Source organism: Bos indicus x Bos taurus, chromosome 19 (assembly GCF_003369695.1).
Source record: "Bos indicus x Bos taurus breed Angus x Brahman F1 hybrid chromosome 19, Bos_hybrid_MaternalHap_v2.0, whole genome shotgun sequence".
NCBI classification, from domain to species: Eukaryota; Metazoa; Chordata; class Mammalia; order Artiodactyla; family Bovidae; genus Bos; species Bos indicus x Bos taurus.
This window is the reverse complement of record NC_040094.1, coordinates 58144540-58169783: the sequence shown is the minus strand read 5'-3', so window position 1 is coordinate 58169783 and position 25244 is coordinate 58144540. Positions and strand designations below refer to the sequence as shown.

The 25244-nt window shown below is 61.5% G+C and overlaps 3 protein-coding genes and 3 pseudogenes across 7 annotated transcripts in view; 3 read left to right on the top strand and 3 right to left on the bottom strand.

Moving 5' to 3' along the window:
• LOC113878048 (kinesin-like protein KIF19) overlaps positions 1–15682 on the top strand; it is a 35540-nt gene extending 19858 nt beyond the window's left edge. For 4 of the 5 annotated variants that reach the window (XM_027518878.1, XM_027518875.1, XM_027518876.1 and 1 more), the window contains 12 exons: positions 111–233; positions 1918–2083; positions 2719–2893; positions 3004–3202; positions 4298–4568; positions 4661–4782; positions 5248–5384; positions 5629–5734; positions 5876–5963; positions 6627–7021; positions 7175–7382; positions 7637–8323. In XM_027518878.1, coding sequence (XP_027374679.1) covers positions 111–233; positions 1918–2083; positions 2719–2893; positions 3004–3202; positions 4298–4568; positions 4661–4782; positions 5248–5384; positions 5629–5734; positions 5876–5963; positions 6627–7021; positions 7175–7382; positions 7637–7767 — 2121 coding nt within the window. In that variant the 3' untranslated portion in view covers positions 7768–8323. Of the gene's footprint in view, positions 1–110; positions 234–1917; positions 2084–2718; positions 2894–3003; positions 3203–4297; positions 4569–4660; positions 4783–5247; positions 5385–5628; positions 5735–5875; positions 5964–6626; positions 7022–7174; positions 7383–7636; positions 8324–14254; positions 14650–14802; positions 15011–15264 lie in introns of those variants that run through there. The other variant, XM_027518874.1, reaches the window with a different exon arrangement.
• Positions 9573–11022, bottom strand: LOC113878054 (annotated as a pseudogene).
• Positions 15683–17062: 1380 nt separating the features above from the next.
• Positions 17063–18932, bottom strand: LOC113878356 (annotated as a pseudogene).
• A 230-nt stretch (positions 18933–19162) lies between these two features.
• LOC113878354 (kinesin-like protein KIF19) lies at positions 19163–21357 on the top strand. Its single transcript, XM_027519368.1, has 5 exons — positions 19163–19176; positions 19374–19645; positions 19738–19859; positions 20325–20461; positions 20708–21357. Exons 1-5 carry the CDS (start codon positions 19163–19165, stop codon positions 20916–20918), a joined length of 756 nt encoding a protein of 251 aa, XP_027375169.1. The 3' UTR covers positions 20919–21357.
• Positions 21358–22322: 965 nt separating this feature from the next.
• LOC113878069 (kinesin-like protein KIF19) lies at positions 22323–22900 on the top strand. The gene is made up of 2 exons (XM_027518913.1): positions 22323–22471; positions 22728–22900. Exons 1-2 carry the CDS (start codon positions 22324–22326, stop codon positions 22856–22858), a joined length of 279 nt encoding a protein of 92 aa, XP_027374714.1. The 5' UTR covers position 22323; the 3' UTR covers positions 22859–22900.
• Positions 22901–24552: 1652 nt separating this feature from the next.
• LOC113878353 overlaps positions 24553–25244 on the bottom strand; it is a 3184-nt pseudogene continuing 2492 nt past the window's right edge.

The following is a 25244-nucleotide window of genomic DNA, read 5'->3' as shown; positions in this document are numbered from 1 at the left end:
GAGTGTGTGAGAGAGAGATGCACACACACGCCACGAGGGCGTCACGAGCGGGAAGCAGGGTCCAGGGAGGCAGCCCCCTGCTGACCGCCGCCCGCCCCCGGCCCGTCCAGGACTCCCTGGGGGGAAACAGCCGCACCGTGATGATCGCCCACATCAGCCCAGCGAGCAGCGCCTTCGAGGAGTCCCGGAACACCCTGACCTACGCCGGCCGGGCCAAGAGCATCAAGACCCGGGTGAGGGGCCCCTGCTCTGTGCCCCCAGGATCTGCCCTTCTGGGCCAAGATTCAAGCCCCCTGACTGACTCCAAGGCCTGCCACCCCCAGCCCCCCGAACACACACACTGGACTGAGCCGCCACTGATCTGGCCCCCTGTGGCTTGCCAGGAAGCCCACAGCTTCTGAGGGGCTCCTTCTCTTTTCAAACTTTATTTGGCCACGGTCAGTCTTTGTTGCTATGTGTGGGGTTTCTCTGGTTGCGGCGAACTGGGGGCTCCTCTCTAGTTGTGGCGACTGTGGTGGATTCTCTTGTGCGACGTGGGCTCTGGGGCATGTGGGCTCAGTAAGGGTGGCTTATGGGCTTAGTTGCCCCGTGGCGTGTGAGATCTTCCCAGACCAGACACCAAACCCATGTCCCCTGCATCGGCAGGCAGACTCTTAACCATCGGACCTCCAGGGAAGTCCCGGTCCTCCTCTTGCTCAAAGTCTGTGCTCATCCCCAAGGTCTGTGCCCCGAGCCCCACCATCCCCTTCCATCTTCTGTTTTCATCTTAAAAGATGCTCGTTCAGACCTTTACTCCTCCGAAGGCCCTAACCCCGACAGTTCCAATAGTGACTGTTACTGAGCACTTATACTGTGGGCCCTTTATCAGTTCAGGCAGGCGTTATTTCTGTCCTCATCTTACAGCCGAGGACAGTGAGGCTGAAGGGAGCTAAGCGGCTTCCCGGCTGGGGAGGAAGGGCACTGAGCTCTGCCCAGTTTTCAAGGTTTCCCTACATTTTCTGATCAGTGTGTTAGAATCCTGGCTATCTATGAGGTCATCTGGGCCCACCCATGTGAAGAGTCTAAGAACCTAACCAACATTCTCCTAACACAGCAGTTTTCCAGCTACTGTGTCAGGAGCTGGAAGCTTTATCTCTACTCTCTCCATTAAGTAACTTAATGGTGGGAAGAGACCCTTAAAAGAGCGAATTGATAGTTCAGAATATTATTAATAGCAGTCACGCCAACAGCAGGGAGGCCAGTGGGATCCCACGGACCTCTTTAGAGACCGTGAGTGGGAATCTGAAGGGTGAAGAGGAGACTCCAGAAGGGAGGGAGCAGTGAGGACAGAGGCTCCTAAGGCAGGGAGGAGGTGGTGTTGGCGGCAGAGGTGGGGTGAGGAGAATGCTTCCTCCACTGGAGCAGTGAGCCAGATGAAACTAGAGAGAGCAGTGTGCCTTCAACACCAAATGAAGGAATCAGGACATTCTCCCAGCAGTAGGGAGCCAATGAAGGTTGAGTGGCACAGAGAGCCGGGGCTTGGGGGCTGGGGGGTGGCACATAATTTTAGGAGTATGCCTCTGGTGGGGGCATGTAGTTTGATAGGTTGTAGGGTCGGAGGCAGGGCTTCCCTGGTAGCTCAGGTGGTAAAGAATCCGCCTGCAATGCAGGAGACCTGGGTTCAATCCCTGGGTTGAAGATCCCCTGGAGGAGGGCATGGCACCCACTCCAGTATTCTTGCCTGGAGAATCCCATGGACAGAGGAGCCCGCCAGGCTACAGTCCATGGGGTCACAGAGAGTCAGGCACAGCTGAGTGACTAAGCAGAGCATAGAACAGGGTTGGAGGCGAGGAGGTCATTACTGTCAACCAGCAGAAAAAGAGGGTCCCCACTGGCAGGCCCTGGCCCCCAGGTGACTGTACCCCGCCCCCTCCCCAGGTGAAGCGGAACCTGCTAAGCGTCTCCTACCACATCGCCCAGTACACGAACATCATTGCTGACCTGCGGGGCGAGATCCAGAGGCTCAAGCGCAAGATCGAGGAGCGGGGTGGGCGGAGCCCGGACCGAGCCCAGCTGGGGCGGGGCGACATCCGCCACATCCAGGGTGCGTGCGTGGGTCTCTGTGAGCCAGAACCCGTCTCCCGATGCCCCTCAGGGTGCTCTGCGGTCAGACAGTGCTGGCTTCAAAGCCGGACTTGGGCTCTTTCTGGCTGAGTAGCCTTTAAGCCACCCGTCCTTCAGCTGTCAAAGAGAATCGTGATCTCTGCCTCAGAGACCTCACCCGAGGATTCGGTGGTATCAGAGTGAGAGTCACCTGGGCATTTAGCTGTGTGGGGGCTTCACTCTGGGGACTGCAGTGAGGGCTGTCAGACTGGGCCTGGCATCGCCAGGAGGGATACGGTTCCCTTACAGATTTTCTGTACTTGCTTTGGTGATCTTGCAGCACATGGCAGTAAAGTGTCTAAGGGGTGCCTTTTACTAGGTGACAGAAAGGCACTCTAAAGGCTGGTGGAAGCCCAGTTCATACAGGGAGCTGGGAGTCACCTTTGGGTCACTGCCTGAAGACAATGTGGAAGGTGGAATGTGGGAGGGGGTAATCTAGGAGGTCTTCCTGGAGGAGGTGGTTGCACAGAAGTCTTTTGGGGAGAAAGAGGGGGGGAGGGCCCAGGCGGACCCAGACTTTCCTGGGCTGACCTTTCCTCCTCCGCTGACCTCTCCCATCTCCCATTCAACGGGCAGCCGAGGTCCAGCTGCACAGCGGGCAGGGCGAACAGGCTGCAATGGAACACCTTCGTGAGCAGCTGATCAGCACCTTCCAGGAGCAAATGGACACACGGAGACGCCTGCTGGAGCTGGAGAACCGCGGCATGGAGCTGGAGGTGGACACCTCCCACCACCTGCTCACCATTGCCAGGTAAGCACAGCTGGCCTGGGATGGGAGCCGGGAGCTGGAGCCGCACCTTATGCCCCCCAACCCTCCATGGCCTGAATCCCCCGTCTCCTTTGGGGTTGGGGCTGTGGCAGCTGGAAGCATGAGAAGTCACGCCGGGCACTCAAGTGGCGGGAGGAGCGTCGGAAGGAGTCCTTCACTAAGGATGACACCAGGAAGGACTCGGACACCGGTGACAACCAGCCAGACATCGAGGAGCCCGCCGAGGTGGTGTCTGCCCGCGAAAGCATCGCTACCTTGATGACTGAGCAGAAGAAGCTGCGAAAGCAGAAGGTGCCTGGGGCTCTGGGTCTGGGAAAGGGGGTTGAGAGACTCAGCAGGAAGGGGCTGGGGGAAGCTTGTGGGAGGAGTGAAACCTGGGCTCTCAGGCCACAAATCCCCTGTGACTTTGAGTCTCTCTTTCTCATCTGAGAACTTCGCTCGTGGCTCAGATGGTAAAGAATCCACCTGCAATGCAGGAGATGCCACTTCGATCCCTGGGTCGGGAAGATCCCCTGGAGTAGGAAATGGCTACCCACTCCAGTATTCTTTCCTGGAGAACCCCATGGACAGAGGAGCCTGGCGGGTCACAGAGTCAGACACCAGTGAGGGACTAACGCTTTGTGTGTGTGGACTCAGTCGCTCAGTTGGGTCCGACTCTTTGTTACCCCCTGGACTATAGCCCACCAGCCTCCTCTGTCCATGGGATTCTCCAGGCAAGAACTCATCTTTAAAATGGGAATGGTCAACCCTAGTGGGGTTGATGAGAAGAGTAAATAAATCCTTTCACACATTAAAGACTCAGAAAACTGTTAGCCAACATTTTAATGAGGATTTTCCAGATCTCCCTTCTCTGTTCTGGAGCATAGCCATACCAGGGGGCTTCAGGGTCCACCAGTCCAGAGGGCATGAGATGGGCTGCAGTTGAGCTGGTCCACGGAGCTCATTTTCCTGGATTCCCTGGTGGCTCAGATGGTAAAGAGTCTGGCCACCAATGCGGGAGACTGAGGTTCCATCCCTGGGTCGGGAAGATCCTTTGGAGAAGGAAATGGCAGCCCACTCCAATGTCCTCGCCTGGAGAATCCCATGGAAGAAGGAGCCTGGCGGGCTGCGGTCCATGGGGTCGCAAAGAGTTGAACAGAACTGAGCGACTTTACTGCACCCAGCCTGTTTCAGGGATGGGTTGCAATAAGTGGGCACAGAGGGGTCACTCAGGAGCAGTCCCCGGGTGCAGAGTTCAAGACACTACTTCGAAAAGCAGGCCTCGAAGTGGGGCTTCAGCCGGCCGCACAGCATCCGGGGGCTTGGAGGGGCGAGGACCCGCTCAGCGGCGGGCGCGGGCGGCCCCTCATCAGCCACCTGGTGCTGACGGCCCGCTCGGCTCCCCAGCTGGCGCTGGAGCAGCGGTGCCGAGAGCTGCGCGCGCGGGGCCGCCGCCTGGAGGAGACGCTGCCGCGGCGCGTCAGCTCGGAGCAGCAGCGCGAGGCGCTCGGCCTGCTCTGCCGCGTGCACGAGCTGGAGCTGGAGAAGGCCGAGATGCAGTCGCAAGCCCTGCTCCGCGACGGCGCGCTCCGCCACCGCCGCGAGGCCCTGCGCCGCCTGGAGCAGCGCCTCGGCCTCTGCGAGGAGATCATCCGCGCCCAGCGGCAGCTCATCCAGGGTAGGGTCCCCGCGCTACCTACCCCGCGAGTCCGACCCGCTAAGGGCCCGAGAGCGCGCACTGAGCCCTGCCTCTCTGCTCCCCCACCGCAGACTGCAACCTGGCCGTGCCGCAGCATCTGAAGGAGCTGTACGAAGTGTACCTGCGGGAGCATGAGGAGGGCAACCTGGAGCGTGCCACCATGATGGACCGCCTGGCCTCTCGGGCCCTGCAGGTGGGCGCCCGGGCCGCACCATGCGCCCCTGTGCTAGGGGCAGGGCTGATGCCCAAGGCGGCGCCTTCCAGCAAGTAGGGTGGCCTCGGGACTGGGCTGGCTGGTCCCCAGAAAGCTGACACCTCCTCCTTATCCGACACAGAGCCTCGCCAAGCTCTCCTCCCGTGGTGTTCTTCTCCCACACGTGTCCCCATTCAGGGTCTGAGGGTCAGGGTTGGCCATCTGAGATATCACTAAGGGCCCCAGATGCCCTCCCAGGAGCCCAGGCCACCAGGCAGTGCCCCTGGGGATGCCTAGCAGACCACGGCTGGCCCCTGGGGACTCAGAACACAAGCCCCCCTGTCTTCTGGGGCTCCCAGCCCAGATTACAGCCCCAGACACTCTGTGTGCCTGTGTCACCCAGGCTGTTTACTCGGTCCGAGACCAAGTCTTCCGACTCCCCTCTCCCTCCTTTCCTCTCCCCAGGACAGCGCCTTGCCCAAGATTAGCCCCCCAGGAACTGTGCCGACCCCGGAGGAGTCTGACCTAGAGAGCGTCAAGATGCCGAACTCCGAGTCCCCGCACCAGCACGGAAGCTTCCTCCCTCTGCTCGGCACTGAGAGGTGAGCTGAGGGCCACTTCCAGCCATCCAGCCCGCCTGAGCCACCAGGCCGTGTCTCAGAGATGCCAGCCCAGACCTGGCTTCAGGGAGGATGGAGCAGGAAAGAGGGGAGGGGGGCACAGGTCTGGAGCCAGGACTTTGGGGTCCTCGTTCCCACAATGCAACAGTTCTCAGGAGGGGTGGCAGTGGGACCCCCATGGTACCAGCCTGGGCAACAGCTGCCCATCCTCCTCTGCCCACCTCAGTGAAGCCAACCACCCGTTCAAGACCAGCTCCCGGGCCTGGCAAGCGAAGGGCTTCTGTCTGCCCACCCCACCCCCAATCCGGGGGGGCAACCTGGTGACACAGGAGGTGAGCAGTGGGCCCCACGGGTGGGAGTACCCAGAAGAGACATCCAGTGGTTGGGATGGAACTTTTCCAAAACAGCCCTCTGAGGACATAGGGTTCCTGCTGGGTCCAATGGCTTCTTTTCCCAACCCATTCATCTCACAGGCCACCACTCAGGTCGGACTGAACGGCCAGATCAACTCCTCCCCTGAAAGCATCGAGAATCTGTCGGAGATCCCTTTGTCCCACAAAGGTGTGTCCCCTGCCTCCCCCGACACCCCATCAGCCTGAGCCTGGCATGATCTCAATAGCTCAGCGCACCCAGCCGAAGCCCCTTCCTTCCCTCTCCTCTGCTGAACACACCCAGGCATCATTCTAGAAAGAGAGGCACCAGTACCCAGAGAAGAGTAACCACCTGCTCTGTCCACACAGAGCAGGGGACACAATTGGAAACCAGAATGGGGAACACATGGTACTTGGGGTCACGCCCCCTCCACTTCCCACTCGGAAATAATTGTAATAGCAAATAGAGTCCGAATCCTCCCTACCCTGTGGCCACAGGTGACCCTCATATCTCAGCAATCCATCCTTAGAACCTGGGACTTCCCTGGCAGTCCAGTGGTTAAGACTCAGCACTTCCACTGCAGCGGGTGAAAGTTCGATCCCCAGTCAGGGAACTAAGATCCTGTATGCCGTGTGTCATGGTAAAAAAAAAAAAAAATCTTCCCAACCCACTGAGGCTAGTTTTACCATCATCAGTTTACAGATGAAAAGAAGGCTCAGAAACTTGCCCAAAGTTTCTCAAACTGCAAGTTGGGGTGAGCTGCAGCAGAGAAAGGGGTGTTGGAGGTGCAGGAGCGGGGGCGGGGAAACGTGGCATTGATCCCGGGGTGGGTGCCCCTCTGTCCCGCCGCAGGGAGGAAGGAGACCGCAGCCGACACCAAGAGCATCGCCGGGAAGGCTGCCCGGCACCACTTGCAGGCCCTGGGGGCCAAGGGGCGCCAACTGCTGGCACCCACCATAAAGCAGAGCAGCCTGTCCCTGCACTTGAAGGGTCAGACTGATGACGTGCGGCCGCCCGGACCGCTGGCCTGCAAGCGGCCGCCCAGCCCCACCCTCCAGCACACCGCCAGCGAGGACAGCCTATCCAGCAGCACAGGCGAGGCGCCATCCCGGGCAGTCGAGTGTCATGGCGATGGCCCTTGTCCCCCGCTGCAAGGCCAGGAGAAAAGCCCAAGAAACAAACGAGAGGAGTCCCTGGAGGCAAAGAGGAAGCGGAGGTCCCAGGCCTTTGAAGTCACAGGACAAGGGGTGAGCCTAGAGGGACAGGAGCTGGGGGTGTCTGGGCCCCCTCCTTGCCGGGTTCTGAAGGCTGGACTCCTCCAGAGGCCCCAGGGTACCACTAGCTGTGCACTACTCTCCATGGAGTTTCCCCCAACTGAACCCAACATCTCCTTGTATCAGATCCCCACGCAGCTCCCAGCTCATCTGGCTCTCCAGCCAACACAGCTGTCCCGCCCCAAGATGCACGTTGCTGGACCCCGGCCTGTGGAGAATCACACCGAAGAACAGAGGATGCCAGTGGTTGGACACCTGACCCCTACCATCAGACCCCTGGGAAAGACCACGCTGCCTATGGCCAAGGTCAAACTCCCTCCGTGCCAGAGCTTGGGTGAGTCCCAGCAAGTGTCGGGGGGCGGGGATAGCAATGGGGAGAGGGGAGCCCTTGGCCAGGCCAGGGAGGAGACTGGTTGAACTCCCTGCCCCTATAGCTGCCCCTTGCTGGAAACTGGGTTCCTGAAGACTATTAGTGGGACTGGCCTCTGGAGGGAAGGTGCCCCTAGGGAGTTCAGAGCCACTGTGGGTGACGAGAGGGGCATGGAGAGGCATGCCTTAAAGCAGAGCTCCTGGCCCTTCCCGTTGCAGGCCCCGAGGACACCTCCCCTGTCGCTGCCCCCTCCAACCCAGGGGATGTTTCCGAACGGGTTGCTCGGATGCCCCGCCTGCCCTATGGCACAAGCACCCAAAACAAAAACGGGCACTTTGGGCACAACTGAGGGGCCCTGCCCGGAACCGGCCCTCCTGCCCGCCAAGGCTTGATGGGGTGTGGCAGTAATGGGAGACGGAGGCTGGGCAGATGGGGATGACCTGGCATCAGGAGCTCGGGATCTCAGAAGGCTGGGGCCCCTGGGACCCAGGAACCATGGGGGTGCCTGCCCCCACACTTCCGTGCCTTCAGTGCCAACGGGAAGGGGAACTGAGCCCAGGAGGCATGGCCTGGATGGCAGGGCTCCCTGGCTTCCCAGCCCTGGATCCCAGGGCTCCCTGGGCACAGACTCCTGTTGCCGAAACTCTTCTCTAAGATCTGCAACCAGATTGGCCTGAGGAATGTGGGGCGGGGGTGGAGCAAGGAGGGACTGTTCATGGGATTAGGGCTCCTGGGCCCACATCTGGGACAAGGGCATGCTGGATGGCTGGGGAAGGGCCCGCCGGGCATTTCCCTTACTGTGGCTGGGGGCTGGAAAGGAATCTAGCTTTGTTACTCAGCAGTTGTTTCCACCTTCCCCCTGCCCCAGAACTGCTTGTTAACAATAAAAATCCCATTTGAGTTTTGTTGGTTGTTCCGGAAACTAGACCTTGTCTGAAAGGTGGGGTGGTCCTGACAGACTGGGCTTCCCTTCCTCGGGTCGTGCTAATGGTAAAGAACCTGCCTGCAATGCAGGAGATGCAAGAGATGTGGGTTCAATCCCTGGGTCAGGAAGATCCCCTGGAGGAAGAAATGGAAACCCACTCCAGATTCTTGCCTGAGGAATCCCATGGGTAGAGGACTGGCGGGCTCCAGTCCACGGGGCTGCAAAGAGCCGGACACGGCTGAGCGACCGAGCACATCACTGATTAAGATTCAACCCAAGTCCCCTCTTCCCACCACACCCTCTTCTTCTCCGGCTGGTTGTAGAGCACCAGTCAACAGACTCCTGGGGGAAAGCGTTTTTCCTCCGGACTCTGAGGTCTCTGCCCAGACCCCCTCCCAGGAGAGGTCAGAGACTTAGGGTTGTGCTTACCCCTCCCACCCCAGGAAGCCAGGGCTCAGAAACTGCTCAACTGAGCCCCTCAGTTTCAGGTGAGAAAGCTCCCCCAAGGTGCACCTGACCATCTCGATGCTTTTACCTGCCCTGTCCCCTGTGGGGACGGGGGCCCTTGGGGAAAAGGTAATGAACAATGGGGAGTCCCTGACCTGTGGAGCCCTCCTTGGACTGTTTTTGCCCCCAGAACTGGGTGGTTTAATCACCCCCTTGCCGCTCCGAGCGCTGGTTTATTCTACCAAGAGCTCTGGCTTCCCACGTAGTGCTGGTGATAAACAATCCACTTGCCAATGCAGGAGACGCAAGAGACACGGGTTCGATTCCTGGGTTGGGAAGATTCCCCTGCAGGAGGAAAGGGCATTGCCCTCCAGTATTCTTGCCTGAAAAGTTCCACGGGCAGAGGAGCCTGCCAGGCTACATACAGTACACGAGGTGGCAAAGACTGAAACACTGCTGAGCACACACATACACAGCATCAGGAACCTTCCTTTCAGGTCAGTGACAAAGCAGCTGCTGAAACCAGGCATCTGGTCTACCACCCACCACCTGGCTTCTATCCACCCAGCTCTCAGGCCGCTAGGGCCTGGTCCCCCAGAGGGCCAGGACAGACACCTCCACTGGCCATGCCAATCCTGGTCCCTCTGCGCCATCTCTGCTGCTGCTGCTGCTAAGTCGCTTCAGTCGTGTCTGACTCTGTGCAACCCCATGACGGCAGCCCATCAGGCTCCCCCGTCCCTGGGATTCTCCAGGCAAGAACACTGGAGCGGGTTGCCATTTCCTTCTCCAATGCATGAAAGTGAAAAGTGAAAGTGAAGTTCTACTGGGCCTTTATTTTCCTGATCCAGAGGCCTCAGGGATGCTGAGCTCCCCGCCCCGGCCCGCCTGGCTACTTGGGGGTCCGGATGAGGGTGTGATAGACGGGCTTGACAATGAGGTGGAGATGCAGGGCATTCTCCACCAGGTACTCGGAGTTGCGCCGCTGCAGGTCGGCGTGCGCCAGGAAGTCACCGGCCTCCTCGCTGCTCTGGTGGAAGCTGTAGGCGTGGCGGACCAGCAGGCGGCCGTGGTGGCGCGCCCCCACCAGCACGGTCTTCTGGAAGCTCACGCCCGCCGCGTCGCCGCCGCTGCTGGCCGGCGTGACCACCAGCCGGGGCCGGCCGTCCTCGGGGCGTGCGAGGGGCAGCGCTGTGCCCGTGGCGTCCGCGTAGACAGGCCGCAGGCTTACCGGCAGCCAGCGTGGCGAGAAGAGCACGTTCCAGGTGACCCGGCGGCCCGAGTCGTGGCCGCTTGGGCCCAGCTGCGTCTGGAAGCTGGTGCTGCGATCGTCGCGGGCTGGGTTGTTGATGACCCACGGGGCGCCGCAGGCAGGCGCGAGGTAGTTGTGGGGCAGGATGGCGCACCGTTGACGTCGAAAAACTTGGCGTAGTGCAGCGGCGAGGCGGCGTGGAACTGGTAGGCCTGAAGGAGCAGGTCGGCCACCGCCGGGCCGTGGCGCGCCAGGGCGGCCGAGCGCGCCTGAAGCTGAAACAGCTGCGCCGCAGGTATCATGGGGTAACGGATGGCGCGCAGCGCGCGCTCGGCCACAGCCAGCGGCGGCCGCGCGCGGCCCAGCCACGCCTCCAGCGCCTGGAAGAGCTCCAGCTCGTCCTGCAGCACGAGGTCCGAGCGCGGAAGCAGCTGCGCCAGCAGCTCAGGGCTCACGGCGCCCCACTCGGCGCTCCCCGCCACGGCCGACAGGTTCCAGGCCAGGAACTGCAGGCAGCTCTGGCGCAGGGCCTCGTCCCCGGTGCTCACCGCGTAGTGGTACCAGCCCACCGCCGGGCCCGCGCCGCCCGCCAGGTGCGCGCGCATATAGTCGGCCACGCCTCGCTGCAAGGAGGCCACGCGGTACTTGGTGGCCAGCTGGTGCAGGGGGATGGCCTGTGCCAGCAGCACGGTCAGCTCTCCGCAGCAGAGGTACTTGCCATAGAGGTGCAGAGATGGAGCGCGGTCAGGGCGGCCTGCGGTTACCCTACCCAGCGCTGCCTCCTGAGTCCCGAGGGTACCCGGCCTTGGGCAGACAGTATCGTCATTAAGGGAGCCAACAGAAGGACCTTCCCGCGCGCATCCTACTTCACCGCCTCTTCTTTCCGGTTTCTCGTGGGACGTGGAAATAAGCATTTATTGAGCACAGGTGGCTCAGTGGTGAAGCATCCGCCTGCCAATTCAGGAGACGCAGGTTCTGTCCCTGGGTCAGGAAGATCCCCTGGAGTAGGAAATGGCTACCCACTCCAGTATTCTTGCCTGGAGAACCCCATGGACAGAGGAGCCTGGTGGGTCACAGAGTCAGACACCAGTGAGGGACTAACGCTTTGTGTGTGTGGACTCAGTCGCTCAGTTGGGTCCGACTCTTTGCTACCCCCTGGACTATAGCCCACCAGCCTCCTCTGTCCATGGGATTCTCCAGGCAAGAACTCATCTTTAAAATGGGAGTGGTCAACCCTAGTGGGGTTGATGAGAAGAGTAAATAAATCCTTTCACACATTAAAGACTCAGAAAACTGTTAGCCAACATTTTAATGAGGATTTTCCAGATCTCCCTTCTCTGTTCTGGAGCATAGCCATACCAGGGGGCTTCAGGGTCCACCAGTCCAGAGGGCATGAGATGGGCTGCGGTTGAGCTGGTCCACGGAGCTCATTTCCCTGGATTCCCTGGTGGCTCAGATGGTAAAGAGTCCGCCCGCCAATGCGGGAGACCGAGGTTCGATCCCTGGGTCGGGAAGATCCCTTGGAGAAAGAAATGGCAGCCCACTCCAATGTCCTCGCCTGGAGAATCCCATGGAAGAAGGAGCCTGGCGGGCTGCGGTCCATGGGGTCGCAAAGAGTCGAAAAGAACTGAGCGACTGCACTGCACGGAGCCTGTTTCAGGGATGGGTTGCAATAAGTGGGCACAGAGGGGTCACTCAGGAGCAGTCCCCGGGTGCAGAGTTCAAGACACTACTTCGAAAAGCAGGCCTCGAAGTGGGGCTTCAGCCGGCCGCACAGCATCCGGGGGCTTGGAGGGGCGAGGACCCGCTCAGCGGCGGGCGCGGGCGGCCCCTCATCAGCCACCTGGTGCTGACGGCCCGCTCGGCTCCCCAGCTGGCGCTGGAGCAGCGGTGCCGAGAGCTGCGCGCGCGGGGCCGCCGCCTGGAGGAGACGCTGCCGCGGCGCGTCAGCTCGGAGCAGCAGCGCGAGGCGCTCGGCCTGCTCTGCCGCGTGCACGAGCTGGAGCTGGAGAAGGCCGAGATGCAGTCGCAAGCCCTGCTCCGCGACGGCGCGCTCCGCCACCGCCGCGAGGCCCTGCGCCGCCTGGAGCAGCGCCTCGGCCTCTGCGAGGAGATCATCCGCGCCCAGCGGCAGCTCATCCAGGGTAGGGTCCCCGCGCTACCTACCCCGCGAGTCCGACCCGCTAAGGGCCCGAGAGCGCGCACTGAGCCCTGCCTCTCCGCTCCCCCACCGCAGACTGCAACCTGGCCGTGCCGCAGCACCTGAAGGAGCTGTACGAAGTGTACCTGCGGGAGCATGAGGAGGGCAACCTGGAGCGTGCCACCACGATGGACCGCCTGGCCTCTCGGGCCCTGCAGGTGGGCGCCCGGGCCGCACCGTGCGCCCCTGTGCTAGGGGCAGGGCTGATGCCCAAGGCGGCGCCTTCCAGCAAGTAGGCTGGCCTCGGGACCGGGCTGGCTGGTCCCCAGAAAGCTGACACCTCCTCCTTATCCGACACAGAGCCTCGCCAAGCTCTCCTCCCGTGGTGTTCTTCTCCCGCACGTGTCCCCATCCAGGGTCTGAAGGTCAGGGTTGGCCATCTGAGATATCACTAAGGGCCCCAGATGCCCTCCCAGGAGCCCAGGCCACCAGGCGGTGCCCCTGGGGATGCCTAGCAGACCACGGCTGGCCCCTGGGGACTCAGAACACAAGCCCCCCTGTCTTCTGGGGCTCCCAGCCCAGATTACAGCCCCAGACACTCTGTGTGCCTGTGTCACCCAGGCTGTTAACTCAGTCCGAGACCAAGTCTTCCGACTCCCCTCTCCCTCCTTTCCTCTCCCCAGGACAGCACCTTGCCCAAGATTAGCCCCCCAGGAACTGTGCCGACCCCGGAGGAGTCTGACCTAGAGAGCGTCAAGATGCTGAACTCCGAGTCCCCGCACCAGCACGGAAGCTTCCTCCCTCTGCTCGGCACTGAGAGGTGAGCTGAGGACCACTTCCAGCCATCCAGCCCGCCTGAGCCACCAGGCCGTGTCTCAGAGATGCCAGCCCAGACCTGGCCTCCCAGGGAGGATGGAGCAGGAAAGAGGGGAGGGGGGCACAGGTCTGGAGCCAGGACTTTGGGGTCCTCGTTCCCACAATGCAACAGTTCTCAAGGAGGCGTGGCAGTGGGACCCCCGTGGTACCAGCCTGGGCAACAGCTGCCCATCCTCCTCTGCCCACCTCAGTGAAGCCAACCACCTGTTCAAGGCCAGCTCCCGGGCCTGGCAAGCGAAGGGCTCCTGTCTGCCCACCCCACCCCCAATCCTGGCCGGCACCCTGGTGACACAGGAGGTGAGCAGTGGGTCCCACGGTTCCCTGGATGTGGGTGGGAGTACCCGGGAGGGACACCCAGTGGTTGGGATGGAACTTTTCCAAAACAGCCCTCTGAGGACATAGGGTTCCTGCTGGGTCCAATGGCTTCTCTTCCCAACCCATTCATCTCACAAGCTGCCACTCAGGTCGGTCTGAACGGCCAGATCAACTCCTCCCCCGGAAGCATCGAGAATCTGTCGGAGATCCCCTTGTCCCACAAAGGTGTGTCCCCTGCCTCCCCCACCCCCCATCAGCCTGAGCCTGGCATGATCTCAATAGCTCAGCGCACCCAGCCGAAGCCCCTTCCTTCCCTCTCCTCTGCTGAACACACCCAGGCATCGTTCTAGAAAGAGAGGCACCAGTACCCAGAGAAGAGTAACCACCTGCTCTGTCCACACAGAGCAGGGGACACAATTGGAAACCAGAATGGGGAACACATGGTACTTGGGGTCACGCCCCCTCCACTTCCCACTCGGAAATAATTGTAATAGCAAATAGAGTCCGAATCCTCCCTACCCTGTGGCCACAGGTGACCCTCATATCTCAGCAATCCATCTTCAGAACCTGGGACTTCCCTGGCAGTCCAGTGGTTAAGACTCAGCACTTCACTGCAGTGGGTGAAAGTTCGATCCCCAGTCAGGGAACTAAGATCCTGTATGCCGTGTGTCATGGTCAAAAAAAAAATCTTCCCAACCCACTGAGGCTGGTTTTACCATCGTCAGTTTACAGATGAAAAGAAGGCTCAGAAACTTGCCCAAAGTTTCTCAAACAGCAAGCAAGTTGGGGTGAGCTGCAGCAGAGAAGGGGGTATTGGAGGTGCAGGAGCGGGGGGCGGAATGTGGCCTTGATCCTGGGGTGGGTGCCCCTCTGTCCCGCCGCAGGGAGGAAGGAGACCGCGGCCGACACCAAGAGCATCACTGGGAAGGCTGCCCGGCACCGCTCGCAGGCCCTGGGGGCCGAGGGGCGCCAACTGCTGGCACCCACCATGAAGCAGAGCAGCCTGTCCCTGCACTCGCTGGGCGAGACTGATGACGTGTGGCCACCGAGACCGCTGGCCTGCAAGCGGCCGCCCAGCCCCACCCTCCAGCACACCGCCAGCGAGGACAGCCTATCCAGCAGCACAGGCGAGGCGCCATCCCGGGCAGTCGAGCGTCATGGCGATGGTCCTTGTCCCCCGCTGCAAGGCCAGAAGAAAAGCCCAAGAAACAAACGAGAGGAGTCCCTGGAGGCAAAGAGGAAGCGGAGGTCCCAGGCCTTTGAAGTCACAGGACAAGGGGTGAGCCTAGAGGGACAGGAGCTGGGGGTGTCTGGGCCCCTTCCTTGCCGGGTTCTGAAGGCTGGACTCCTCCAGAGGCCCCAGGGTACCACTAGCTGTGCACCACTCTCCATGGAGTGTCCCCCAACTGAACCCAACATCTCCTTGTATCAGATCCCCACGCAGCTCCCAGCTCATCTGGCTCTCCAGCCAACACAGCTGTCCCGCCCCAAGATGCACGTTGCTGGACCCCGGCCTGGGGAGAATCACACCGAAGAACAGAGGATGCCAGTGGTTGGACACCTGACCCCTACCATCAGACCCCTGGGAAAGACCACGCTGCCTATGGCCAAGGTCAAACTCCCTCCGTGCCAGAGCTTGGGTGAGTCCCTGCAAGTGTCGGGGGGCGGGGATAGCAATGGGGAGAGGGGAGCCCTTGGCCAGGCCAGGGAGGAGACTGGTTGAACTCCCTGCCCCTATGGCTGCCCCTTGCTGGAAACTGGGTTCCTGAAGACTATTAGTGGGACTGGCCTCTGAGGGGGAGGTGCCCCTAGGGAGTTCAGAGCCACTGTGGGTGACGAGAGGGGCATGGAGAGGCATGCCTTAAAGCAGAGCTCCTGGCCCTTCCCGTTGCAGGCCCCGAGGACACCTCCCCTGTCGCTGCCCCCTCCAACCCAGGGGATGTTTCCGAACGGGTTGCTCGGATGCCCCGCCTGCCCTATGGCACAAGCACTCAAGGCAAAAATGGACGCTTAGGGCACAACTGAGGGGCCCTGCCCAGAACCGGCCCTCCTGCCCGCCAAGGCTTGATGGGGTGTGGCAGTAATGGGAGACGGAGGCTGGGCAGATGGGGATGACCTGGCATCAGGAGCTCGGGATCTCAGAAGGCTGGGGCCCCTGGGACCCAGGAATCATGGGGGTGCCTGCCCCCACACTTCCGTGCCTTCAGTGCCAACGGGAAGGGGAACTGAGCCCAGGAGGCATGGCCTGGATGGCAGGGCTCCCTGGCTTCCCAGCCCTGGATCCCAGGGCTCCCTGGGCACAGACTCCTGTTGCCAAACTCTTCTCTAAGATCTGCAACCAGATTGGCCTGAGGAATGTGGGGCGGGGGTGGAGCAAGGAGGGACTGTTCATGGGATTAGGGCTCCTGGGCCCACATCTGGGACAAGGGCATGCTGGATGGCTGGGGAAGGGCCTGCCGGGCATTTCCCTGACTGTGGCTGGGGGCTGGAAAGGAATCTAGCTTTGTTACTCAGCAGTCGTTTCCACCTTCCCCCTGCCTCAGAACTGCTTGTTAACAATAAAAATCCCATTTGAGTTTTGTTGGTTGTTCCGGAAACTAGACCTTGTCTGAAAGGTGGGGTGGTCCTGACAGACTGGGCTTCCCTTCCCCGGGTCGTGCTAATGGTAAAGAACCTGCCTGCAATGCAGGAGATGCAAGAGATGTGGGTTCAATCCCTGGGTCAGGAAGATCCCCTGGAGGAAGAAATGGAAACCCACTCCAGATTCTTGCCTGAGGAATCCCATGGGTAGAGGACTGGCGGGCTCCAGTCCACGGGGCTGCAAAGAGCCGGACACGGCTGAGCGACCGAGCACATCACTGATTAAGATTCAACCCAAGTCCCCTCTTCCCACCACACCCTCTTCTTCTCCGGCTGGTTGTAGAGCACCAGTCAACAGACTCCTGGGGGAAAGCGTTTTTTCCTCCGGACTCTGAGGTCTCTGCCCAGACCCCCTCCCAGGAGAGGTCAGAGACTTAGGGTTGTGCTTACCCCTCCCACCCCAGGAAGCCAGGGCTCAGAAACTGCTCAACTGAGCCCCTCAGTTTCAGGTGAGAAAGCTCCCCCAAGGTGCACCTGACCATCTCGATGCTTTTACCTGCCCTGTCCCCTGTGGGGATGGGGGCCCTTGGGGAAAAGGTAATGAACAATGGGGAGTCCCTGACCTGTGGAGCCCTCCTTGGACTGTTTTTGCCCCCAGAACTGGGTGGTTTAATCACCCCCTTGCCGCTCCGAGCGCTGGTTTATTCTACCAAGAGCTCTGGCTTCCCACGTAGTGCTGGTGATAAACAATCCACTTGCCAATGCAGGAGACGCAAGAGACATGGGTTCGATTCCTGGGTTGGGAAGATTCCCCTGCAGGAGGAAAGGGCATTGCCCTCCAGTATTCTTGCCTGAAAAGTTCCACGGGCAGAGGAGCCTGCCAGGCTACAGTACACGAGGTGGCAAAGACTGAAACACCGCTGAGCACACACATACACAGCATCAGGAACCTTCCTTTCAGGTCAGTGAGAAAGCAGCTGCTGAAACCAGGCATCTGGTCTACCACCCACCACCTGGCTTCTATCCACCCAGCTCTCAGGCTGCTAGGCCTGGTCCCCCAGCGGGCCAGGACAGACACCTCCACTGGCCATGCCAATCCCGGTCCCTCTGCGCCATCTCTACTGGGCCTTTATTTTCCTGATCCAGAGGCCTCAGGGATGCTCAGCTTCCCACCCTGGCCCGCCTGGCTACTTGGGGGTCCGGATGAGGGTGTGATAGACGGGCTTGACAATGAGGTGGAGATGCAGGGCATTCTCCACCAGGTACTCGGAGTTGCGCCGCTGCAGGTCGGCGTGCGCCAGGAAGTCACCGGCCTCCTCGCTGCTCTGGTGGAAGCTGTAGGCGTGGCGGACCAGCAGGCGGCCGTGGTGGCGCGCCCCCACCAGCACGGTCTTCTGGAAGCTCACGCCCGCCGCGTCGCCGCCGCTGCTGGCCGGCGTGACCACCAGCCGGGGCCGGCCGTCCTCGGGGCGTGCGAGGGGCAGCGCTGTGCCCGTGGCGTCCGCGTAGACAGGCCGCAGGCTTACCGGCAGCCAGCGTGGCGAGAAGAGCACGTTCCAGGTGACCCGGCGGCCCGAGTCATGGCTGCTTGGGCCCAGCTGCGTCTGGAAGCTGGTGCTGCGATCGTCGCGGGCTGGGTTGTTGATGACCCACGGGGCGCCGCAGGCAGGCGCGAGGTAGTTGTGGGGCAGGATGGCGCACCGTTGACGTCGAAAAACTTGGCATAGTGCAGCGGCGAGGCGGCGTGGAACTGGTAGGCCTGAAGGAGCAGGTCGGCCACCGCCGGGCCGTGGCGCGCCAGGGCGGCCGAGCGCGCCTGAAGCTGAAACAGCCGCGCCGCAGGGATCATGGGGTAACGGATGGCGCGCAGCGCGCGCTCGGCCACAGCCGGCGGCGGCCGCGCGCGGCCCAGCCACGCCTCCAGCGCCTGGAAGAGCTCCAGCTCGTCCTGCAGCACGAGGTCCGAGCGCGGAAGCAGCTGCGCCAGCAGCTCAGGGCTCACGGCGCCCCACTCGGCGCTCCCCGCCACGGCCGACAGGTTCCAGGCCAGGAACTGCAGGCAGCTCTGGCGTAGGGCCTCGTCCCCGGTGCTCACCGCGTAGTGGTACCAGCCCACCGCCGGGCCCGCACCGCCCGCCAGGTGCGCGCGCATATAGTCGGCCACGCCCCGCTGCAAGGAGGCCACGCGGTACTTGGTGGCCAGCTGGTGCAGGGGGATGGCCTGTGCCAGCAGCACGGTCAGCTCTCCGCAGTAGAGGTACCTGCCAGAGAGGTACAGAGATGGAGCGCGGTCAGGGCGGCCTGCGGTTACCCTATCCAGCGCTGCCTCCTGAGTCCCGAGGATACCCGGCCTTGGGCAGACAGTATCGTCATTAAGGGAGCCAACAGAAGGACCTTCCCGCGCGCATCCTACTTCACCGCCTCTTCTTTCCGGTTTCTCGTGGGACGTGGAAATAAGCAAGCATTTATTGAGCACAGGTGGCTCAGTGGTGAAGCATCCGCCTGCCAATTCAGGAGACGCAGGTTCTGTCCCTGGGTCAGGAAGATCCCCTGGAGTAGGAAATGGCTACCCCCTCCAGTATTCTTTCCTGGAGAACCCCATGGACAGAGGAGCCTGGCGGGTCACAGAGTCAGACACCAGTGAGGAACTAACGCTTTGTGTGTGTGGACTCAGTCGCTCAGTTGGGTCCGACTCTTTGCTACCCCCTGGACTATAGCCCACCAGCCTCCTCTGTCCATGGGATTCTCCAGGCAAGAACTCATCTTTAAAATGGGAGTGGTCAACCCTAGTGGGGTTGATGAGAAGAGTAAATAAATCCTTTCACATATTAAAGACTCAGAAAACTGTTAGCCAACATTTTAATGAGGATTTTCCAGATCTCCCTTCTCTGTTCTGGAGCATAGCCATACCAGGGGGCTTCAGGGTCCACCAGTCCAGAGGGCATGAGATGGGCTGCGGTTGAGCTGGTCCACGGAGCTCATTTCCCTGGATTCCCTGGTGGCTCAGATGGTAAAGAGTCCGCCCGCCAATGCGGGAGACCGAGGTTCGATCCCTGGGTCGGGAAGATCCCTTGGAGAAAGAAATGGCAGCCCACTCCAATGTCCTCGCCTGGAGAATCCATGGAAGAAGGAGCCTGGCGGGCTGCGGTCCATGGGGTCGCAAAGAGTCGAAAAGAACTGAGCGACTGCACTGCACGGAGCCTGTTTCAGGGATGGGTTGCAATAAGTGGGCACAGAGGGGTCACTCAGGAGCAGTCCCCGGGTGCAGAGTTCAAGACACTACTTCGAAAAGCAGGCCTCGAAGTGGGGCTTCAGCCGGCCGCACAGCATCCGGGGGCTTGGAGGGGCGAGGACCCGCTCAGCGGCGGGCGCGGGCGGCCCCTCATCAGCCACCTGGTGCTGACGGCCCGCTCGGCTCCCCAGCTGGCGCTGGAGCAGCGGTGCCGAGAGCTGCGCGCGCGGGGGCCGCCGCCTGGAGGAGACGCTGCCGCGGCGCGTCAGCTCGGAGCAGCAGCGCGAGGCGCTCGGCCTGCTCTGCCGCGTGCACGAGCTGGAGCTGGAGAAGGCCGAGATGCAGTCACAAGCCCTGCTCCGCGACGGCGCGCTCCGCCACCGCCGCGAGGCCCTGCGCCGCCTGGAGCAGCGCCTCAGCCTCTGCGAGGAGATCATCCGCGCCCAGCGGCAGCTCATCCAGGGTAGGGTCCCCGCGCTACCTACCCCGCGAGTCCGACCCGCTAAGGGCCCGAGAGCGCGCACTGAGCCCTGCCTCTCCGCTCCCCCACCCTAGACGGCAACCTGGCCGTGCCGCAGCACCTGAAGGAGCTGTACGAAGTGTACCTGCGGGAGCATGAGGAGGGCAACCTGGAGCGTGCCACCATGATGGACCGCCTGGCCTCTCGGGCCCTGCAGGTGGGCGCCCGGGCCGCACCATGCGCCCCTGTGCTAGGGGCAGGGCTGATGCCCAAGGCGGCGCCTTCCAGCAAGTAGGCTGGCCTCGGGACCGGGCTGGCTGGTCCCCAGAAAGCTGACACCTCCTCCTTATCCGACACAGAGCCTCGCCAAGCTCTCCTCCCGTGGTGTTCTTCTCCCGCACGTGTCCCCATCCAGGGTCTGAAGGTCAGGGTTGGCCATCTGAGATATCACTAAGGGCCCCAGATGCCCTCCCAGGAGCCCAGGCCACCAGGCAGTGCCCCTGGGGATGCCTAGCAGACCACGGCTGGCCCCTGGGGACTCAGAACACAAGCCCCCCTGTCTTCTGGGGCTCCCAGCCCAGATTACAGCCCCAGACACTCTGTGTGCCTTTGTCACCCAGGCTGTTAACTCAGTCCGAGACCAAGTCTTCCGACTCCCCTCTCCCTCCTTTCCTCTCCCCAGGACAGCGCCTTGCCCAAGATTAGCCCCCCAGGAACTGTGCCGACCCCGGAGGAGTCTGACCTAGAGAGCGTCAAGATGCTGAACTCCGAGTCCCCGCACCAGCACGGAAGCTTCCTCCCTCTGCTCGGCACTGAGAGGTGAGCTGAGGACCACTTCCAGCCATCCAGCCCGCCTGAGCCACCAGGCCGTGTCTCAGAGGTGCCAGCCCAGACCTGGCCTCCCAGGGAGGATGGAGCAGGAAAGAGGGGAGGGGGGCACAGGTCTGGAGCCAGGACTTTGGGGTCCTCGTTCCCACAATGCAACAGTTCTCAGGAGGCGTGGCAGTGGGACCCCCGTGGTACCAGCCTGGGCAACAGCTGCCCATCCTCCTCTGCCCACCTCAGTGAAGCCAACCACCTGTTCAAGGCCAGCTCCCGGGCCTGGCAAGCGAAGGGCTCCTGTCTGCCCACTCCACCCCCAATCCTGGCCGGCACCCTGGTGACACAGGAGGTGAGCAGTGGGTCCCACGGTTCCCTGGATGTGGGTGGGAGTACCCGGGAGGGACACCCAGTGGTTGGGATGGAACTTTTCCAAAACAGCCCTCTGAGGACATAGGGTTCCTGCTGGGTCCAATGGCTTCTCTTCCCAACCCATTCATCTCACAAGCTGCCACTCAGGTCGGTCTGAACGGCCAGATCAACTCCTCCCCGGGAAGCATCGAGAATCTGTCGGAGATCCCCTTGTCCCACAAAGGTGTGTCCCCTGCCTCCCCCACCCCCCATCAGCCTGAGCCTGGCATGATCTCAATAGCTCAGCGCACCCAGCCGAAGCCCCTTCCTTCCCTCTCCTCTGCTGAACACACCCAGGCATCGTTCTAGAAAGAGAGGCACCAGTACCCAGAGAAGAGTAACCACCTGCTCTGTCCACACAGAGCAGGGGACACAATTGGAAACCAGAATGGGGAACACATGGTACTTGGGGTCACGCCCCCTCCACTTCCCACTCGGAAATAATTGTAATAGCAAATAGAGTCCGAATCCTCCTACCCTGTGGCCACAGGTGACCCTCATATCTCAGCAATCCATCTTCAGAACCTGGGACTTCCCTGGCAGTCCAGTGGTTAAGACTCAGCACTTCACTGCAGTGGGTGAAAGTTCGATCCCCAGTCAGGGAACTAAGATCCTGTATGCCGTGTGTCATGGTCAAAAAAAAAAATCTTCCCAACCCACTGAGGCTGGTTTTACCATCGTCAGTTTACAGATGAAAAGAAGGCTCAGAAACTTGCCCAAAGTTTCTCAAACAGCAAGCAAGTTGGGGTGAGCTGCAGCAGAGAAGGGGGTATTGGAGGTGCAGGAGGGGGGGGGCGGAATGTGGCCTTGATCCTGGGGTGGGTGCCCCTCTGTCCCGCCGCAGGGAGGAAGGAGACCGCGGCCGACACCAAGATCATCACTGGGAAGGCTGCCTGGCACCGCTCGCAGGCCCTGGGGGCCAAGGGGCGCCAACTGCTGGCACCCACCATGAAGCAGAGCAGCCTGTCCCTGCACTTGAAGGGCCAGACTGATGACGTGCGGCCGCCCGGACCGCTGGCCTGCAAGCGGCCCGCCCAGCCCCACCCTCCAGCACACCGCCAGCGAGGACAGCCTATCCAGCAGCACAGGTGAGGCGCCATCCCGGGCAGTCGAGCGTCATGGCGATGGCCCTTGTCCCCCGCTGCAAGGCCAGAAGAAAAGCCCAAGAAAGAAACAAGAGGAGTCCCTGGAGGCAAAGAGGAAGCGGAGGTCCCAGGCCTTTGAAGTCACAGGACAAGGGGTGAGCCTAGAGGGACAGGAGCTGGGGGTGTCTGGGCCCCTTCCTTGCCGGGTTCTGAAGGCTGGACTCCTCCAGAGGCCCCAGGGTACCACTAGCTGTGCACCACTCTCCATGGAGTGTCCCCCAACTGAACCAACTTCTCCTTGTATCAGATCCCCATGCAGCTCCCAGCTCATCTGGCTCTCCAGCCAACGCAGCTGTCCCGCCCAAGATGCACGTTGCTGGACCCCGGCCTGGGGAGAATCACACCGAAGAACAGAGGATGCCAGTGGTTGGACACCTGACCCCTACCATCAGACCCCTGGGAAAGACCACACTGCCTATGGCCAAGGTCAAACTCCCTCCGTGCCAGAGCTTGGGTGAGTCCCAGCAAGTGTCGGGGGCGGGGATAGCCAATGGGGAGAGGGGAGCCCTTGGCCAGGCCAGGGAGGAGACTGGTTTGAACTCCCTGCCCCTATGGCTGCCCCTTGCTGGAAACTGGGTTCCTGAAGACTATTAGTGGGACTGGCCTCTGGGGGGGAGGTGCCCCTAGGGGAGTTCAGAGCCACTGTGGGTGACGAGAGGGGCATGGAGAGGCATGCCTTAAAGCAGAGCTCCTGGCCCTTCCCGTTGCAGGCCCCGAGGACACCTCCCCTGTCGCTGCCCCCTCCAACCCAGGGGATGTTTCCGAACGGGTTGCTCGGATGCCCCGCCTGCCCTATGGCACAAGCACTCAAGGCAAAAATGGACGCTTAGGGCACAACTGAGGGGCCCTGCCTGGAACCGGCCCTCCTGCCCGCCAAGGCTTGATGGGGTGTGGCAAGTAATGGGAGACGGAGGCTGGGCAGATGGGGATGACCTGGCATCAGGAGCTCGGGATCTCAGAAGGCTGGGGCCCCTGGGACCCAGGAACCATGGGGGTGCCTGCCCCCACACTTCCGTGCCTTCAGTGCCAACGGGAAGGGAACTGAGCCCAGGAGGCATGGCCTGGATGGCAGGGCTCCCTGGCTTCCCAGCCCTGGATCCCAGGGCTCCCTGGGCACAGACTCCTGTTGCCAAAACTCTTCTCTAAGATCTGCAACCAGATTGGCCTGAGGAATGTGGGGCGGGGGTGGAGCAAGGAGGGACTGTTCATGGGATTAGGGCTCCTGGGCCCACATCTGGGACAAGGGCATGCTGGATGGCTGGGGAAGGGCCTGCCGGGCATTTCCCTGACTGTGGCTGGGGGCTGGAAAGGAATCTAGCTTTGTTACTCAGCAGTCGTTTCCACCTTCCCCCTGCCTCAGAACTGCTTGTTAACAATAAAAATCCCATTTGAGTTTTGTTGGTTGTTCCGGAAACTAGACCTTGTCTGAAAGGTGGGGTGGTCCTGACAGACTGGGCTTCCCTTCCCCGGGTCGTGCTAATGGTAAAGAACCTGCCTGCAATGCAGGAGATGCAAGAGATGTGGGTTCAATCCCTGGGTCAGGAAGATCCCTGGAGGAAGAAATGGCAACCCACTCCAGATTCTTGCCTGAGGAATCCCATGGGTAGAGGACTGGCGGGCTCCAGTCCACGGGGCTGCAAAGAGCGGGACACGACTGAGCGACCGAGCACATCACTGATTAAGATTTCAACCCAAGTCCCCTCTTCCCACCACACCCTCTTCTCTCCGGCTGGGTTGTAGAGCACCAGTCAACAGACTCCTGGGGGAAAGCGTTTTTCCTTCCGGACTCTGAGGTCTCTGGCCCAGACCCCCTCCCAGGAGAGGTCAGAGACTTAGGGTTGTGCTTACCCCTCCCCACCCCAGGAAGCCAGGGCTCAGAAACTGCTCAACTGAGCCCCTCAGTTTCAGGTGAGAAAGCTCCCCCAAAGGGTGCACCTGACCATCCCGATGCTTTTACCTGCCCTGTCCCCTGTGGGGATGGGGGCCCTTGGGGAAAAGGTAATGACGATGGGGAGTCCTGGACCTGTGGAGCCCTCCTTGGACTGTTTTTGCCCCCAGAACTGGGTGGTTTAATCACCCCCTTGCCGCTCCGAGCGCTGGTTTATTCTACCAAGAGCTCTGGCTTCCCACGTAGTGCTGGTGATAAACAATCCACTTGCCAATGCAGGAGACGCAAGAGACATGGGTTCGATTCCTGGGTTGGGAAGATTCCCCTGCAGATTGCCCTCCAGTTATTCTTGCCTGAAAAGTTCCACGGGCAGAGGAGCCTGCCAGGCTACATACAGTACACGAGGTGGCAAAGACTGAAACACCGCTGAGCACACACATACACAGCACCAGGAACCTTCCTTTCAGGTCAGTGAGAAAGCAGCTGCTGAAACCAGGCATCTGGTCTACCACCCACCACCTGGCTTCTATCCACCCAGCTCTCAGGCTGCTAGCACCTGGTCCCCCAGCGGGCCAGGACAGACACCTCCACTGGCCATGCCAATCCCGGTCCCTCTGCACCATCTCTACTGGGCCTTTATTTTCTGATCCAGAGGCCTCAGGGATGCTCAGCTTCCCACCCTGGCCCGCCTGGCTACTTGGGGGTCCGGATGAGGGTGTGATAGACGGGCTTGACAATGAGGTGGAGATGCAGGGCATTCTCCACCAGGTACTCGGAGTTGCGCCGCTGCAGGTCGGCGTGCGCCAGGAAGTCACCGGCCTCCTCGCTGCTCTGGTGAAGCTGTAGGCGTGGCGGACCAGCAGGCGGCCGTGGTGGCGCGCCCCCACCAGCACGGTCTTCTGGAAGCTCACGCCCGCCGCGTCGCCGCCGCTGCTGGCCGGCGTGACCACCAGCCGGGGCGGCCGTCCTCGGGGCGTGCGAGGGGCAGCGCTGTGCCCGTGGCGTCCGTAGACAGGTCGCAGGCTTACCGGCAGCCAGCGTGGCGAGAAGAGCACGTTCCAGGTGACCCGGCGGCCCGAGTCGTGGCGCTTGGGCCAGCTGCGTCTGGAAGCTGGTGCTGCGATCGTCGCGGGCCGGGTTGTTGATGACCCACGGGGCGCCGCAGGAGGCGCAGGTAGTTGTGGGGCAGGATGGCGCACCGTTGACGTCGAAAAACTTGGCGTAGTGCAGCGGCGAGGCGGCGTGGAACTGGTAGGCCTGAAGGAGCAGGTCGGCCACCGCCGGGCCGTGGCGCGCCAGGGCGGCCGAGCGCGCCTGAAGCTGAAACAGCTGCGCCGCA